Source organism: Crotalus tigris, unplaced genomic scaffold, assembly GCF_016545835.1.
Source record: "Crotalus tigris isolate CLP2741 ecotype Arizona unplaced genomic scaffold, ASM1654583v1 scf7180000018335.1346539, whole genome shotgun sequence".
NCBI classification, from domain to species: domain Eukaryota; kingdom Metazoa; phylum Chordata; class Lepidosauria; order Squamata; family Viperidae; genus Crotalus; species Crotalus tigris.
Genome location: NW_024096950.1, coordinates 142,427 through 160,357, shown reverse-complemented (window position 1 = coordinate 160,357; position 17,931 = coordinate 142,427). Strand labels below are relative to the sequence as shown.

The window sequence follows — 17,931 nt, the reverse complement described above, 5'->3', positions numbered from 1 at the left end:
CATTGCATGAAAATATGGAACTTTACTTAAAGAAAGACTTTCAATACAAAACAAAGATTATTATGATAATTCAGGGGCATCCATTGCTATTTTGATGTAGTGATTAAGATACTAGCCTAGAAAGCGGGAGACTGTGAGTTCTAGTACTGCCTTAGGCATGGAAAGCCAGCTGGGTGACTTTAGGCCAGTGTTTCCCAAACTTGACAATTTTAAGGCATGAGGACTTCAACTCCCAGAATTCCACAGTCAGCAACGCTGGCTGTGGAATTCTGGGAGTTGAAGTCCACATGCCTTAAAATTGTCAAGTTTGGGAAACACTGCTTTAGGCCAATCACCTGGAGACTGTGAGTTCTAGTCCCGCCTTAGGCCTGAAAGCTGGCTGGGTGACTTTGGGCCAATCACCTGGAGACTGTGAGTTCTAGTCCCACCTCAGGCATGAAAGCCAGCCGGATGACTTTGGGCCAATCACCAGGAGACGGTGAGTTCTAATCCCGCCTTAGGCATGAAAAGCTGACTAGGTGACTCTGGACCAGTCACTCTTTCTCAGTCCAGCCTACCTCACAAGGTTTTTGTTGTGGGAAAAACAGAAGGAGAAAGGAGTTTTAAGTATGTTTACTGCCTTGAGTTACCTGTGTAATAATAAAGGCAGAATGAACATCTAATAAATAAATATAGATTATGAGGGTTCCTTGGTGCTCTCTGAGCTTGCTTGTTTTCTTGCAGATGTTTCATTACCCAAATTAGGTAACATAATCAGTGCTAGTAAGGAGTGCTGTTTGTTGTCATTTTATATTCTGGTATCTTGCCTGTGTGGGTGGGTGGGTGTGTCTTAGGGATTCTTTGGTTGGGCTGTTTACTGAGGACCCCTCATTTCAACCCTGAGCTACAAATATTCTCTTTCATAAATATTGATTATAATTGCCATATTTGTTTTTTTGACCCCCTACTCAACAAATCCCTCATATCTATTATTCACGTCATCCTAAACTGTAATTTAGGGGGGGGAAAGTGTTTTTTTTCCTGTATACTTAAAGCAAGACAATTCTTTATTTTAAAAAAATCACGTGTTGATTCTTGGAGTAGGTTAGAAAGCAGAATTTGTCACAGAAACTAGTTTTAATTTTTTTCTTTGACAGATGTTCCCCAAGAGCCCAGTGACTTATCTCCAAACAACCCTGAAAGATGTAAGTTAATACATTCTTCTGGACTGATGCAACTGTGGTCTCCTTGAAATTCTTAGATTTCCGAAATATCCATGATGGATAATGAATCCTTTGATTAACCTTTTCTTCTTTGCATTAGCACAGTGAGATGCAGATGGCCAAGTAGGATTTGAATGTAGATTTTTCCACACTCAATCTCTCGCTCATTAGACCAAGACATCTCAATGACTTTAGCTTTTGCAGGCCTAATAGTATCTTCTATATCAGGAGTTCCCAAACTTGGCAACTTTAAGACTTGTGGAGTTCAGTTGTCAGAATGCTCCAGACAGCATGAAGAATTCTACATCAGATTCTAGAAAGAGTACAGAGAAGAGCAACAAAGATGATTAAGGGACTGAAGGCTAAAACATACGAGGAATGGTTGCAGGAACTGGGTATGTCTAGTTTAATGAAAAGTAGGACAATTAGTAGAACAATTAGTAGGACAATTAATCAGAGGAACAACTTACCTCCAGGAGCCGTAAATGCTCCAACACTGGAAGTTTTTATGAAGAGATTGAACAACCATTTGTCTGTAATGGTATAGGGTTTCGTGCCTAAGCAGGTCTTCTAATCCAGCTCCCTGCTCAAGCAGGAGAATCTATACCATCTCAGACAAGTGAGTGTCCAAGGTTGGAGCATTCATGGCTTCTGGAGGTAAGTTGTACCACTGATTAATTGTTCTCACTGTCAGGAAATTTCTTCTTAGTTCTTGGTTGCTTCTCTCTTTGGTTAGTTTCCATCCGTTGCTTCTTGTCCTGCCTTCTGGCGCTTTGGAGAATAGCTTGACTCCCTCTTCTTTGTGGCAACCCTTGAGATACTGGAACACTGCTATCATGTCACCCCTCATCCTTTTCTTCATTAAAGTAGACATATCCAATTCCAGCAACCGTTCTTCATATGATCCTTGATAGAGATTCATACCGAAGCAAAATTTTCATCACTTGAATTCCGATAGGCCTCTGATGGTCTTTGGACTATGTTAGAAGTACACCAGAGTGCCAATATTTCACCCTCTGCTCTGTAACAAAATTCTCTAAGACAGTGTTTCTCAACTTGTGATCTACAGACCCCTGGGGTCTCCTAAATGTCATCACAGGAGGTCTACAAAGTCTTGAAGAAATGTTATGATTTACAGTAAATGATAGCAGTGTTCTGATATCTCAGTCATGACCACAAAGAAGAGGGAGTCAAGCTATTCTCCAAAGCACCTGAAGGCAGGACAATAAGCAATGGAAACTAACCAAGGAGAGAAGCAACCTAGAACTAAGGAGGAATTTCCTGACAGTGAGAACAATTAATCAGTGGAAGGATGTTTCTCCAGAAGCCGTGAATGCTCCAACACTGGAAGTTTTTAGGAAGAGACTGGACAGCCATTTGTCTAAAATGGTATAGGGTTTCCTGCCTGAGCAGGGGGTTGGACTAGATGACCTTCAAGGTCCCTTCCATCATCATCATCATGTTGTTGTTGATCTTCTTCTTCTTCTTCTTCTTCTTCTTCTTCTTCTTCTTCTTCTTCTTCTTCTTCTTCTTCTTCTTCTTCTTCTTCTTCTTCTTCTTCTTCTTCTTCTTCTTCTTCTTCTTCTTCTTCTTCTTCTTCTTGAGTTAAGTATTGGTGGTCCATGGCCACAAAAGGTATTTAACGGGGGTCCATGATAAAGAAGTGGTTGAGAAATACTGCTCTAAGAAATTTCACCTTTAGATAAATTTCACTCCTCGCATGGATTCCTTCAAAAGAACAGATTTTATTATAAATTATTTGATGATACGAGGCTTGTTTGCTAGGAAGAATTCCTGCACATCTATCTGTTTTTCTTTGTTTCTTCAGATGCTGAAAGCAGTGGACTCCTTGAAACCTTCAGAGGGGCGGGTACTGTATAGATCTTCATATTTCAATAGGGAAACATGTAGAAAATATATTTCAACAGACTTCAACATGGGGTGAACCACAGGCCATTTCAGGAAGCACCCATCTTTCTGAACACCCAAATTGTCCTACTTGGCTTTTGAATTATGCTCAGATGTGAGGCACAAGACAATTAAGAGATGGATTTTTTAAAAGATGGCTACACCTTATATTTTGGCACGGTGCTCAGCGATTAAGATTAAGGTTCGAGACCCAAGTGCAACGTGATCGGGTAAGCTCCTGTCCTTGCCTCAACTCCTGCCAACCTAGAAGTTCGAAAGCATGCAAAGGCAAGTAGATAAATAGGTACCACTTACCTGGAAAGCTAATAGCACTTTGACATCATGCTGGCCACAAGACCATGGAAATGTCTTCGGACAATGCTGGCTCAATGGCCTCGAAATGGAGGCGAGCAATGTCCTATAGTTGGCCATGACTAGCAGAGTAAAAGCTGCAGGGACCCCTTTATCTTTTTTTTTTCTCACACCACACATTTAAAGATAACATCTGGGTTTATCTTTCCACCCCTGAATGTTATATCTCTTGTCAGTCTTACAACTTGTCTGATATTCTGGGGACACCATCAACGTTCTTATCTGTCTTTTGAAGTTTTCTTCTGCACTTTTGCTTCCCTTAATCCAGTGGTTCTCAACCTTTTTAATGTCGCGACCCCCAACCGGTCGTAAGTCAAGGACTACTCAACCGGTTGTAAGTCGAGGACTACTCAACTGGTACAGCACCGTTTGCAGAATGGGGCTTTTGGCGGGCTCAGAGGGCAGAGACAGCCTGGACAATTCCTATTGGCTTTTGAAAGCCAATAGAATTAGACTCTATTGAAGAGAATCTATTCTATTGGCTTTCAAAAGCCAATAGAATAAAAGGGAGTAGCACAGTTAAGGAAAAGGGGAAAAAAATGGCGGACTGCGTTGTTTGGCGACCCCCGTGAAATGGTCGTTCAACCCCAAATGGGGTCCCGACCCACAGGTTGAGAACCACTGCCTTAATCTAAGGATCAATAACCAAACCCAGACATTTCCATAACATCAATAACCTAATACTTTAAATATTAAACTCTCAGGTGTGCTACCACTCATCAGCAATTCCATTTTTATCAGTGATGGAATTCAAATATGTGAACAACTGGTTCTCTGTGTGGTTGCCACTTCCGGAAGTCCATTCTGGGCCTGGGCAACAAAAAATTAGCTACCGGTTCTGCTGAACTGGAGCGAACCGGCTGAATCCCACCACTGCATTTTCTGCAAAAATGCTTTGATTTGACAAGAGTTCACGAGTCTCACACCAGGAGTCTGGAGACTTCAAAGATGAGATTAACATAAGCCTTATAACAATAAAATAAAACAAATTACGTTTTTTTTAAAAGGAGAGATGGAAACATCTTGTAAATTTATTATTGTTGCTGTTATTGTTGTTCGTCACACAGTCAGCCAGAACTGTGGAATGGATTTGGCATTTTTATTCACCTATCTAGTCCTTCCCAAGGACCTGGGATTGGGAAATGTTACTGTGGTTGTTATTACTGAGTGGCACCAAGTACTCGGAAAGGAGTTTCAATCCTTGCTTTAGTCACTGACACTATTATTATTGAGAACTTTGAGAAATTTATTGATTCATGAAGAACAGGGTGGCGGAAGTAGGGTTTCTTCTGCCACTCAGCAAACTTATTGTTTTTTTTAATGTGACATAATGATTAGTTGGTTTTCTGTTTATTTCCCCCTTGCCATCTTCTTTAAAGTTTGTCTTCTAGTGTTAGTTTTTAATTATATCTGTTGAATTCTGTATTGAATCTTCTGTGCAGAAGGAAAGAGTATGATAATTAAAAACAAAGGATTGTCACTGTAATGGGGTGTCAAGGGCCACATAATGCAATGCATACAATAAAGAAAAACTTAGTTTTCACAGCATTGCCTAAGGGACAAATGTGATTTGAAATTTATCTTATTCAAATATTAGAAATTCTTGTATTTAGCAAGAGCTCACTGGGGCCTTCCTTCCTTCCTTCCTTCCTTCCTTCCTTCCTTCCTTCCTTCCTTCCTTCCTTCCTTCCTTCCTTCCTTCCTTCCTTCTTCCTTCTTTCTTTCTTTCTTTCTTTCTTTCTTTCTTTCTTTCTTTCTTCCTTTCTTTTCTTTTCTTTTCTTTTCTTTTCTTTTCCCGTAGTTTCCTTGGCCATTTCTGGAAGTAATAGAAGTTTATTTCAGCTATTTAGTTAAGCATCAAACCCCTGTTTTCATCATCTGTAAAAAAAAAAAAAAAAAAGTTATAGAAAAGGTATTTGATTGCCTAGAGAGGCATATTTTGAAATTTCCTGATCAAGGAAATTACAAAAAGCATAAACATTATCTGGCATGATAACATAAACTTTTCTCTTTTATTTTGCTTTATAGCCGTAACCCAGAAAGATGCAACTGTTGCTTTTGATAATTCTGTACAAAGAGGTAAGTTGATACCTGCAGTTTGTTCCCAGGGTGAACAAGTCTTCAACCCTGCTGTGGAAAATATTTGCTTAATTTACAGTTATTGGAAACGTGTATCTTATTTTTATCCTGGCCTTTAAAAAGGCTTGAGCTGAAAGTAACCTGGCTTGCTAAGACTTTCATGCCTTGAACGACCTTGCTAGCAATATGTACACACCTTAGATCAACAGGCCAGTATGCTGCAGCTGCCAAAAAGGCCAACACAGTGCTAGGCTGCATTAACAGAGGGATAGAATCAAGATCATGTGAAGTGTTAATACCACTTTACAATGCCTTGATAAGGCCACCCTTGGGATACTGCATCCAGTTTTGGTCACCACGATGTAAAAAAAGATGCTGAGACTCTAGAAAGAGTACAGAGAAGAGCAACAAAGATGATTAGGGGACTGGAGGCTAAAACATATGAGGAACGGTCGCTGGAATTGGGTATGTCTAGTTTAATGAAGAGAAGGACGAGGGGGGACATGATAGCAGTCTTCCAATATCTGGGGGCTGCCACAAAGAAAAGGGAGTCAAGCTATTCTCCAAAGTGCCTGAGAGCAGGACAAGAAGCAACGGATGGAAACTAATCAAGGAGAGAAGCAACCTAGAACTAAGGAGAAACTTCCTGACAGTTAGAACAATTAACCAGTGGAACAACCTGCCTCCAGAAGCGGTGAATGCTCCAACACTGGAAGTTTTTAAGAAGAGACTGGACAGTCATTTGTCTGAAATGGTATAGGGTTTCCTGCCTGAGCAGGGGGATGGACTAGATGACCTCCAAGGTCCCTTCTAACTTTATTATTATTATTATTATTATTATTATTATTATTATTATTATTATTATTATTATTGTAACATTCTGTCTTACCAGTTGTATCCCTTCCCGCTCCCACTTGATAAGGCAATACAACAAGACTTAGGAGATTGGGTAGGGGGAAAAGCATATTTATACTTGATCTAAATTCATACAGAGTCGAATCTCCTATTAAGAAGTAAAGGAGTTAATCCTGCATCTTTTCCCAGGATTGTCAGAGAGCCATTTTGCTACAACAAGCGCTACAACTACTTCACCTGAGATTAACATAACAGAAGCGGAATTCACCCCAGCTTCAGAATTTTCAAGACCAGCAAACCGCGGCAAGTAAAATTCCAGTTGCCCTAGGATTCATTAGGAAAAAAAGGCAATTGCAAGCACATCTGTGACTGTATGTTAAAAGTGCACCTCTACTTTTTATATATCATCATTATCATTCTAGCTTTCGACTGTCCACTGCAGGATGAAGGTCTCTTCTGCATGTTTCCAGCCAGTACTTTATATATATAAGACACTTATTTAAAGTGAGATTCATGGGTTTTTCATTCAAGAACAGTATAGGCCAGTGATGGCGAACCTTTTAGAGACTGAGTGCCCAAACTGCAACCCAAAACCCACTTATGCATCGTCGAGTGCCGGGTGGGTGTGGCCCATTGGGTGGGTGTGGCCCATTGGGTGGGTGTGGCCCATTGGGTGGGCATGGCCCATTGGGTGGGCGTGTCTGCGGTGGTAATGGCAGACTGGGTGGGACTAAAAAGTTCAATCAATCAATTCCAACTTTGCAAGAACTTTTTTTTCCCACAAGAAGTTGAAATTGACTGATTGAACCTTTTTTTTTTTTTTTGCACATGGTGGCAGAGGCCTAAAGTGAAAAGGTTTTATAAAACCCAGCTGAAGACCTAGGACTGGGGTGATGGCACGCGTGCCCACAGAGAGGGCTCTGAGTGCCGCCTCTGGCACCCATGCCATAGGTTCGCCACCACTGCTATAGGATTCTGCTTTGTTTTAAATAGAACTTAGGACCCAAAATCCAGGACATCTCTTCAAGATATCTGGGGAGGAAATGGTGACGTTGTCTACAACAATTCCAGAAGAGTCACCATCTCCTGAAGAATCTTTTGGAGAAGGTATGAAATGCTTTCACTCAACCCAATAGTTTAATTGGAAGAAAAGAGAGGAGACCAATAGAACAGTTAGTATGAGAAAGTCATGTTGTACATTAAAGAAAAAAAAAGTAAAAAAAGTGACTGACCAGTGTATTAATTCTTTAGGACAGGGGTCTTCAAACTTGGCCCTTTTATGACTTGTGGACTTCAACTCCCAGAATTCCTCAGCCAGGCACGCTGGCTGAGGAATTCTGGCAGTTGAAGTCCACAAGTCATAAAAGGGCAAAGTCTGAAGACCTTTGCTCTAGGAGATGTAAAAAATCCCCTCTCTTTCATGACGTGTAATCCCTTAATTCAGGGTAGAGTTGTGGTGACTGGATGGAGCTGAGCATTTACTGGCCAGATGCCCTTCCTGACATCTATGCAGAGCTAACAGCAGAGTTTTTTTCTTTGTGCCCTGAGAGAGAAACATCTGCCATTACTTGAATTCTCAACCTTCCCAGTGGGACGTGAGCACCTTCACCATTAGGCCACCACACCACTCCTTTAGGAGATATCTTGGGCTTAATTATTTTTTTTAATGGCACACAGAAATTACATCAAAAACTGCTGTTTGCTAGTGAAATGGACCGTTCCAGGAAAATGGGTTCTTTATTTCAAATCAGCCTTATTTTTCTGGTGCCCAGATCTTCTCTTGAAGGTTGAAAGATTCAAGGGAGAAAATTTGAGGACTATGAGACACACAGAAAAAAAGAGAATTCCATAGTCGTGTTTTTTAGCCATCTGTATCTGTACTTAACAGAATACAGCTGTGAAATGCGTATCTCCTTTCCACAGTGTGTGATCGTTCCTCCTTTCTGCAACGGGGTGACAATGGGAAACTCAAGCGAGAGTTTCCACAGTTGGGTGAGATGCTCTACTGCTTGACCGACCGGTGTCCAGAGGACTTCGAATTATATGGCTGCTTTTGTGGACAAGAAGGAAAAGGACAGCCGACTGATGAACTGGACAGGTGACTGACATTCCAAGCAAACAAAGGAATTGCATACGCTCCTAAAGCAGCATGCATTTTGTTCATTTAACCCTTCTATCTAGACATGTGGGGACCTAAAGAAATATTGAAGGTTAACAATAAAGTAAAATGTAACAGAGAAAAGAAATGTTTCCCCATTTCTACTCAGCCAGAGGTATTGGGCAGGACATTGGATATTATATATTGTAAATACTCCTACACTGGAAGCTTTTAAGAAAAGATTGGACAACCACTTGTCTGAAATGATATAGGGTCAGCGGTGGGATTCAGCCGGTTCGCACCAGTTCGGCAGAACCGGTAGCTAATATTTTGCTGCCCAAGTCCAGAATGGACTTCCGTAAGTGATATCCACACAGAGAACCTGTTGTTCACATATTTGGATCCCACCACTGTATAGGGTCTCTTGTTTCAACGGGGTTGGACTAGAAGACCTCCAAGGTCCCTTTCAACTCTGTTATTCTACTCTACACTACTCTACTCTACTCTACTCTACTCTACTCTACTCTACTCTACTCTATACTCTACTCTACTCTACTCTACTCTACTCTACTCTACTCTACTCTACTCTACTCTACTCTATCCCATCCCATCCCATCCCATCCCATCCCATCCCGCAATCTATTCTATTCTATTCTATTCTATTCTATTCTATTCTATTCTATTCTATTCTATTCTATTCTATTCTATTGATGTATTCATTGTGATCAATATGCAGGGCTTTTTTTTGTCATAGAACTCCCAGAACGGAGTTCCGGCGCCTTTTTGGGATGGAACCTTGTAGGGTGGGCAAGGCAGGTTGTATGACATGTGTGAGTTCCGGCACCTTTTGTTTTTACAAAAAAAACACTGTCAATATGTATCATATTGATGTACAGGTAGTCCTTGACATAACCACAGTTGAGCCCAACATTTCATTTGTTAAGTGAGACATTTGTTAAGTGAGTTTTGCCTCATTTTACCACTTTTCTTGCCAGAGTTGTTAAGTGAATCACTGCAGTTGATAAGTTAGTAACCTGGTTGTTAAGTGAATCTGGATTTCCCATTGACTTTGCTTGTGACCCCCGGGACCCAGCAACGATTGTAAGTATGAACCAGTTGTCAAGCATCTGAATTTTGATCACATGAACCTGGGCATGCTGAAAAGACCATAACTGTGAAAAACTGTGTTAAGTCACATTTTTCAGTGCCGTTGTAACTTTGAACAGTCACTAAATGAACTGTTGTAATTCGAGGACTACCTGTATTCAGTATGTTATCGTGTTGATGTATTCTTGTTGTGTTCTTTTTTCCTTGTTTATCTTATTGTACTATTATGGAATTTCTATGGAAATTCTCAGTCATCCAGGAAACCTTCAGAAAAGATCTGGAAAATAATTTTGCTTCTGGATTTGGTCACAGTGATTCCTTCCTTCCTTCCTTCCTTCCTTCCTTCCTTCCTTCCTTCCTTCCTTCCTTCCTTCCTTCCTTCCTTCCTTCCTTCCTTCCTCCCTCCCTCCCCCCTCCTCCTCCTCCCTCCCTGCCTCCCTCCCTGCCTCCCTCCCTTCCTTCCTCCCTCCCTCCCTCCCTCCCTCCCTCCCCCCCCTCTCCTCCTCCTCCCTCCCTCCCCCTCCTCCTCCCTCCCTCCTCCCTCCCTGCCTCCCTCCTTCCTTCCTCCCTTCCCTCCCTCCCTTCCCTCCTCCCCTCCTCCTCCTCCTTCTCTCCTTCCTCTCCCCTCCCTCCCTCCCTCCCTCCCTTCTTTCTTTCCTTCCTTCCTTCCTTCCTTCTCCAGAATAGGTCTGCTTTCTAGGCTCTATTACTTGTGTTACCTAAGCAACAGATAGACCCAGGTAGACCCAACTCTATCAGATCTTAAAAGACTGGCAGAAATCACAGAGAGAGATGATTCTCTTTGCCCCTCTCCACCTCCTCTAATGGCAGACTCTGCTTCTTGTCCATGTCCCATACTTTGACCTGAACTATATGGTATGATAAAGCAAGAGAGAAAATATTTTTTAAAAAATATGATACCAGTAAGGTTTATACCAATGTATGAGATGCTGCAGAATATGTAGGTGGAAAATGGTTTTGAAATGTTAATTCTGTTATCCTCTCCATCTGACAGATGTTGTTTCTCCCATCAATGCTGCCTGGAACAAGTTAAAAGACTGGGATGCCAGCCGGAAAAAAACCCAAGATCTGAAGTTGTGTGCTTTGATCACACACCAACATGTAAGTTTTGAGAATAGCAGCATCCAAGAATCACCTCTTTCTTAAGTGAAACATTTTTAAAAGAAAAGAAAAAAAAAACAGCTTTCTCCAGTGAATAGTGATAGCACTTAGACTTATATATCGCTTCACCCTGCTTTACAGCCCTCTCTAAGCGCTTTACAAAGACAGCATATTGCCCCCAACAACTTGGGTCCTCATTTTACCAATCTTAGAAAGATAAAAGGCCGAGGCAACTTTGAGCCGGTCAGGATTGAACTGCTGGCAGTTGGCAGAATTAGCCTTGCAATACTGCTTTCTAACCGTTGCTCTTCCTGCAGTCAATGCAGGAAATTCTTCAAGGAAGGAATTTCAACAAACGAGTTAGAATTTCTTCTGACAGTTAAAAATTCACCTCCCCAGTCCACTATGAAGGGATACCTTGGGGGGGGGAGGTGTGGACCAAATTTATCAAAATGGTAAAAATAATCAAATAATCAAATGGAGTCCTTGGTGCTTCCTGAGCTTGGTTGTTTTCTTGCAGATGCTTCATTACCCTACTACAGACATGTCAAACACGAGGCCCGGGGGCCGGATGTGGCCTGCGAAGTGGTTTCATGTGCCCCGCGAAGCCATCCTGGAAACAGTGAGGGAACGGCCCCCGCTACCTTGGCCCTGGCCCAGGCCGGCCGGGAGCCAATGTACAATTTTGTGGTGGCCATCTATGCTGAAACGCATTCAGTCTTAGCTCCATAAGCCCCCCCCCCCGCATGGCCTGAGAGGAACTATGAGGCTCCTCCAGTGGACTATGCCTTGGCACTTGCCTTGGTCCCACCCCCTTCTGCCAGAGACCCTCAGATCTGTCCCACTCCTGCCCAGGCCCCCTTGACACAAACAATGTAGAGCTGGCCATGCCCACCCAATAGGCCACACCCACTTCCTCCACACCCACCCAGTAGGCTGCACCCACCCTGGCCACACCCACCCAGCCCCCTGAGGGCAACCGCAATGCTGATGCGGCCCTCAATGAAATTGAGTTTGACACCCCTGCCCTACTAGGTAACATCTTCAGTCCTAGAAGGCAGTGTAGGTTGCTCTCTCTTTATATACAGGTGGCTTGCCTTGTCAGTGTTTGTGGGAATGGGCTTTTCTTCATTCCTTGATTCTTGCTAGTTCTTTAAATATGTTCTGACTCGACTCTCCGAACACAACAGGCGCACCAATAAATCTCCAACGTTCCTTTTATTCAGGAACACCAGCAGTTTCACACAACCGCTTGTTCAAGTCTTTAGTTGCCTTTTCCCCTGCAGGGGTCTCCCAAAACCCAGAGCTAATTTCGGTCTCTCACAATGCTTGCAGCAAGAATCCTTCAGGCAAACGGGCTCTTTTCCAACATGCACATGCTTAGAAGGCGCTCCGACTCCCAGCGCCACAGGATCTGAGGAAAACTCCGGCAAGTTTACAAACCAGAATCTGACTGGCAGGGAGACAGATAGTTGTCTGCCACACCTATTCGTCTCTGCCCCTGCCTTTTATCCACAGCTGAGGGTGGGGCTCTGTTAGTAGCGGTAACTTGCCCCGAGGACCGGCCCATAGCCTCTCGCTGTTCTCCTCTTCTCAGCCTCCGCCGTGCCCGTGCATCAATCACTGGCCCCATGTGATCCTCCTCTCCTGAATCACTTGCCTCAAGGCATGGAGGTCTCAGCCTTTCCATCAGGGGGCTGGCGGATGGCCCAGGTGCCACTTCTGTCCCTGGCTGTGACAGCTCCATTCCTTCATCCCCATTGGAGCTTTCAGATGGCCCTGACACTGGGGCCGATGCCCACTCCTGTGCTTTCTCCTCTGAGTTGGTCGCGGTGTTCTCCGGTGGCGGACAGGCCACAACAAAATAACCATGTCTTGTCTCTATAGCACACGCTGCACACTCTTAAAAAGAGGTGGGGCTTTGATTCCCAATAGCCAATAGCAGAGAATATTTGTAGGTCAGGGCTGAAATGAGGAGTCCTTGGTGCTCTCTGGGCTTGGTGATTTTCTTGCAGATGCTTCATTACCCAACTAGGTAATGACAATGCTAGTGATGCTACTGATGACATCACATGGTTGGGTAATGAAATGTCTGTAAGCAAAGAACAAAGCTCAGAGAGTATCAAGAATCCCTTATTCGATTGCTCGATTGCACCCACCTTTCGACATCATTGGTTCTCTAGCCCAAGGGCCATGTCGCGACGATGGCAAATATCTCCTGCAATCACGGCCTCTGTCTCAATCTTCTTCCTTCCTTTTAGGTGTTGGATGGAGCCTGTGTGAAAATCTCCTTTGTTCCTGTGATAAAGCTGCAGCCGAATGCATGGCTGCAGCCCCGTTCAACGAAAGCTGGAAGTTGCCCAGCAGACCGGCTTGCCAAGAGGACAAACTGGCTTGCCGCTGGGCGGGGCGTGAGAGGCCACCAGACAGCCCCCCGAGAGGTGCCAGAACATCCAGTGAAGAAGAAGAAAGTAGCAGTGAGGAGGCAGATCTAGCTCAGCCCCTCTTGAGACGGGGAAAAAGAGCGATACGCCATGGTAGAAGATCTAGACTAGTCCCATTGCAAACAAGATAATCTCTACTTCTCTGTCCAGCTACTGGTAATGTTATTCAAGGGGCAGCCAGTAGTATATCCTATGCAGCTGTTCAGTCTCTTCTTAAAAGCCTCAAGTGATGAAGCACTCACAACTTCTGAAGGCAAATTGTTCCAGTGATTAATTGTTCTCAACGTTAGGATATTTCTCTTTAGTTTTAGAACTTTGTGGGTGCTCCATCACTGGAGGCTTTTAAGAAGAGATTGGACAGCCACTTGTCTAGAATGGTATAGGGTCTCCTGCTCTAGCAGGGGGTTGGAGTAGAAGACCTCCAAGGTCCCTTCCAATTATGCTATTTTATCTTGGAAGACAACAGGATGTAAATGTGGGAGATCTTCTGCTTATAGGATGATCTCTAACTGTATATATCCATGGTGAGGAACCTCAACACACCTCCTGATTATATAGCCATAATACCTATTTCATTTTTAATCTCATATCGGTGGAAGGTTGTATAAAGCTAAGGTCGGAGCCGAGATGAAAAAAATCTAATTTGCGTTCAATACCATCACGGGATTTCTAAATCTCTGTTTCTTGAACAAGCCATGGTGATTTGATTCTCCTACCTAACCCTAATAAATAGCTCTGTGCACAACATTAAACCAACAGTTTCATTTTTAATGCGTGCCATTGTGCCCACAGTAAAAAAATGACAATAAAGGTTATCTATCTATCTATCTATCTATCTATCTATCTATCTATCTATCTATCTATCTATCTATCTATCTATCTATCTATCCATCCATCCATCCATCCATCCATCCATCCATCCATCCATCTATCTATCTATCTATCTATCTATCTATCTATCTATCTATCATCTTCTTGATATTATGGCTTATCATACCCTGTCAATCAAAGTTCCTATTAAAAGCTTGACACTGCTTCATCCTTTGTCCTTATTTTTAGGAACAATTTATCATAATGAAACAAGTATGAAAACAAGAGCTGAGATGATTCTTTTTCAGGTTTTGCTTTAATACTGGAGGGGTGAATCCATGGAATGAAGCTCATTTTAAAAGAAAATGACCAACTAATCATGCCTGACTTTTCCTTGATTTAATTTTTGGTGTGGCCAATCAAACATTTGTAGCTTTAGATGTTTGACATATCTCAGAATCTTTATGACAAACTTAAATGAAGATATAATTGCTGAGAGTACAAGCAGGTCTTGTGCCTGAGCAGGGGGTTGGACTAGAAGACCTCCAAGGTCCCTTCCAACTCTGTTATTCTGTTAATTCCTATCAACACAAAAAAGAACAGATAGCACAAGAGTTTGCTTAATTGATCATATATTCAGTGGAATTTGAGGTAGTACAGAACTGGATGGGAATTGGGCTAATTTTGTTTTTTGGGGGGAGAGAGTAGAAGTCTGCTTCTGTGGGGCTAGTTACAATAAGTAGAAAAAGGTCTATGATCCCCATGGATCCTAATCCTATTTGAGAATTGTGTTTTAGGATGTTTCTGCACATTTTGTGCTTCTTCAAAATGCTCACTGCACTTTTCATTTCTCTGAGCTGAACATATTTACTGCTCCAAAGCAGAATTAATGCAAATCTTCTTTCAAAAACTCAACCAAATCTTTTGAAAATCACCTCAACCATAACCTTCCTAGAGTTTTACTCCAGGAAGCTTATGCTTGAGGTGATTTCCAATGGGCAGAAATTCTCATCCATCATTCTGCCTCCAAGCTCCTGGGATCCATTCAGTTACTTTCCACTTCCCCTAAGCCAGGGGTAGGCAACCTTGGTTCTTTTATGACTCGTGGACTTCAACTCCCAGAATTCCTGAGCCAGCCATGCTGAGGGGAAAGGGAGAGGTTTCTAAGCTGAGCCATGCTGGCTCAGGAATTCTGGGAGTTGAAGTCCACGAGTCATAAAAGAGCCAAGTTTCCTATCATCTAGGCCAGGGGTAGGCAACCTTGCCTCTTTTATGACTCATGGACTTAAAGTCCCAGAATTCCTGAGCCAGCCATGCTGAGGGGAAAAGGAGAGGTTTCCAAGCTGAGCCATGCTGGCTCAGGAATTCTGGGAGTTGAAGTCCACGAGTCATAAAAGAGCCAAGGTTGCCTACCCCTGCCCTAGATGGTCAACTGCTGTGTCATCATCACCCAGAGATGCCATCTTTCAAATTCCCACACATTCCCACAATGACAGTGCCGTATACATTGTTAAAAATATCCCTCCCTTCCTCCCTCTTTCATTCCTTCTCTCTCGAAGGAATAAAAGAGGGAGGAAGGGAGGGATATTTTTAACAATGTATAAGGCATTGTCATTGTGGGAAGAATTCAGAGAAAGAAATATTTTAGGAAATATTAAAAAGACAGACTATATTTCCCCAACAGTCTTCAGCCCCAGCCCCAGGGAAGTAGGATGTGATTGTTGGGACATAATAGGATTAACCCACCACCATCAGAATGCCAGAAGGGCACACTCAGACTCAGGTCAAAGTACATGACACAGGAAATACAAAGCCTCAAACAGGAACAGGAAACAACCTCAAGAGCCCCAGAAGGTATAAAAGCCCACCACTCTTGCTCCATGTGGTCAAGTTTTTTTTCCCCAGAGCCATCTTTCTGTTTGGCTCTCCTCTCCAATAAACTACAGCCTTCTTTCTAAAGCAGCCTCCATGTTGTTTATTCCCGGCTTGGACGGGATCCTGATGAAGATTTTTCTTTCAACGTAGTCTATCAGAAAGTGCTCAAGCTTTTTATGTACACATAGACCTCAACTTACAGCCATCTATTTAGTGACTGTTCAAAGTTACAAAAGTGACTTATGACAGTTTTTCACATTTATGACCATTGCAGCACGCAATCAAAATTCAGGCACTTGCCACTGACTCACATTTATGATGGTTGCGGTGTCCTGGAATCATGTGATCACCTTTTGTGACCTTCTGACAAGCAATTTCAATGAAGGAGTCAGATTCACTAACAGTTATGTTACTGTGTGATCATAAAAATACTTTAGATATTGCAACTGTATGGTGGTATGGTGCCATAGCAAGCAAATATAATTAAACAGTGGAGAAGGGAAAGAAGGTTGGGAAGTCCTGAAGAATGATGTAACATTCATTAATTCTTATTTGATGTCAGGTACATTTATCAGATGTTTGCAGTCTGGTAGAATTAACTGGTCATCCCTAATATTCTTCCTCTTCCACAATTTATTTTCATTTGGACAATAAGAACAATATCAATTTAGTTGCAATTCCTTTTATACCTTATTAAGTGAATTAAGTTAAATGAATATTTCAGTCTCTGCCTGTAGCTTTGCTTTCTATTATATCAGTACAATGCATGCTGCTAAATTGTTCTCCAGCTTGATTCCCCCAATTGTTATGGGTGACAACATTAACCATTTATAGTCTGCATAGTCAGTTGAATGGTTTGAAGGGGAATGAGTAGTTGATAGAATTGACATCAAATACTTCACAATTTGGGTGCTATGAAAAAAAAAGTCTCTCATCAATCCTTCTTTCGGCTTGTCAGTCACATAAATTCAGAAGTCTGTGGAGATTCTAAGTCAGGGGTCTTCAAACTTGGCACTTTTAAGACTTGTGGACTTCAACTTCCAGAATTCCTCAGCCATCATGGCTGATTGAGGAATTTGGGGAGTTGAAGTCCACAGGTCTTAAAGTTGCTAAGTTTGTAGTCCCCTGTTCTAAGTCCTCCAGATCATGGTTGTCCCAAAGGTGCTTTTGCAAAAGGCAACTGGACTTTGTTTTTTCCTTGAAGATGTTTCACTTCTCATCCAAGAAGCTTCTTCAGTTCTGAACTGAACTGAAGAACTGAAGAAGTTTCTTGGATGAGAAGTGAAATGTTTTCAAGGAAAAAACAAAATTCAGTTACCTTTTGAAAAAGCACCTTTGGGACACAAATTCAGAAGACAAAGGTATTCAGCAAAGGAGCTATTCTGGAGGTTGTAGACAGCAGGTGAGTTGATATGCAATTCTTTGAATCAGTTTTACTCAAATTGGCACTCTCTAGGTGAGTTGGACTACAATTCCCACCAGCTCTACCACCAAAGGTAAGCAATCTGCTCAGAGAGTGGGCACTATGATGTAAATTCATAGAAAGTCATAGCATTAAAAATAATTCAAAAATAATTAAGCAAAACAACCTCATGGGATCCCATGCTTGAAGACAGAGACTGTGTAAGATTCACTATCTTGTATAATGTGAAAATAATACATGGCAAAAGAAAAAAAAGATAGTACCAATAGTCACAGATGTCTTGGGTGCAATCCCCAAACATCTGGAGCACTACTTGAATACCATCAGTGTTGACAATGACTCCTTCAGTCAGTTGCAAAAAGGTGGCTTTCCTTAGAATAGCTTACATCATGTGACGATACCCTTAATACCATCAATCAACATCTGCTTATCCTTGGGAAGGAGTGGATAAGTGGACCAAAATGCCAAATCCAATCTGAAACATCTGGCTGACTGTGTGACCAACCCTAACAAATGCAAAAGGCAGCTAAAACATCTGGCTGACAGTATGATGAACCTTTAACACCCTCAAACAACAGCATCTGCCCATCCCACATCCTTGGGAAGGAGTTAGTGGTGGGATAAAAAGGCCAAATC

At 42.3% G+C, this 17,931-nt stretch overlaps 1 protein-coding gene across 1 annotated transcript in view; it reads left to right on the top strand.

The window, feature by feature from the left end:
- OC90 (otoconin 90) overlaps positions 1 to 13,184 on the top strand; it is a gene marked incomplete at its 3' end in the record, with an annotated part of 35,154 nt that extends 21,970 nt beyond the window's left edge. The window contains exons 6-9 of the mRNA XM_039350471.1: positions 5,511 to 5,561; positions 8,340 to 8,514; positions 10,637 to 10,743; positions 13,005 to 13,184. Of these exons, the coding sequence (XP_039206405.1) occupies positions 5,511 to 5,561; positions 8,340 to 8,514; positions 10,637 to 10,743; positions 13,005 to 13,184 (513 nt within the window). The remainder of the gene's footprint in view (positions 1 to 5,510; positions 5,562 to 8,339; positions 8,515 to 10,636; positions 10,744 to 13,004) is intronic.
- Between the last annotated feature and the right edge of the window lie 4,747 nt (positions 13,185 to 17,931).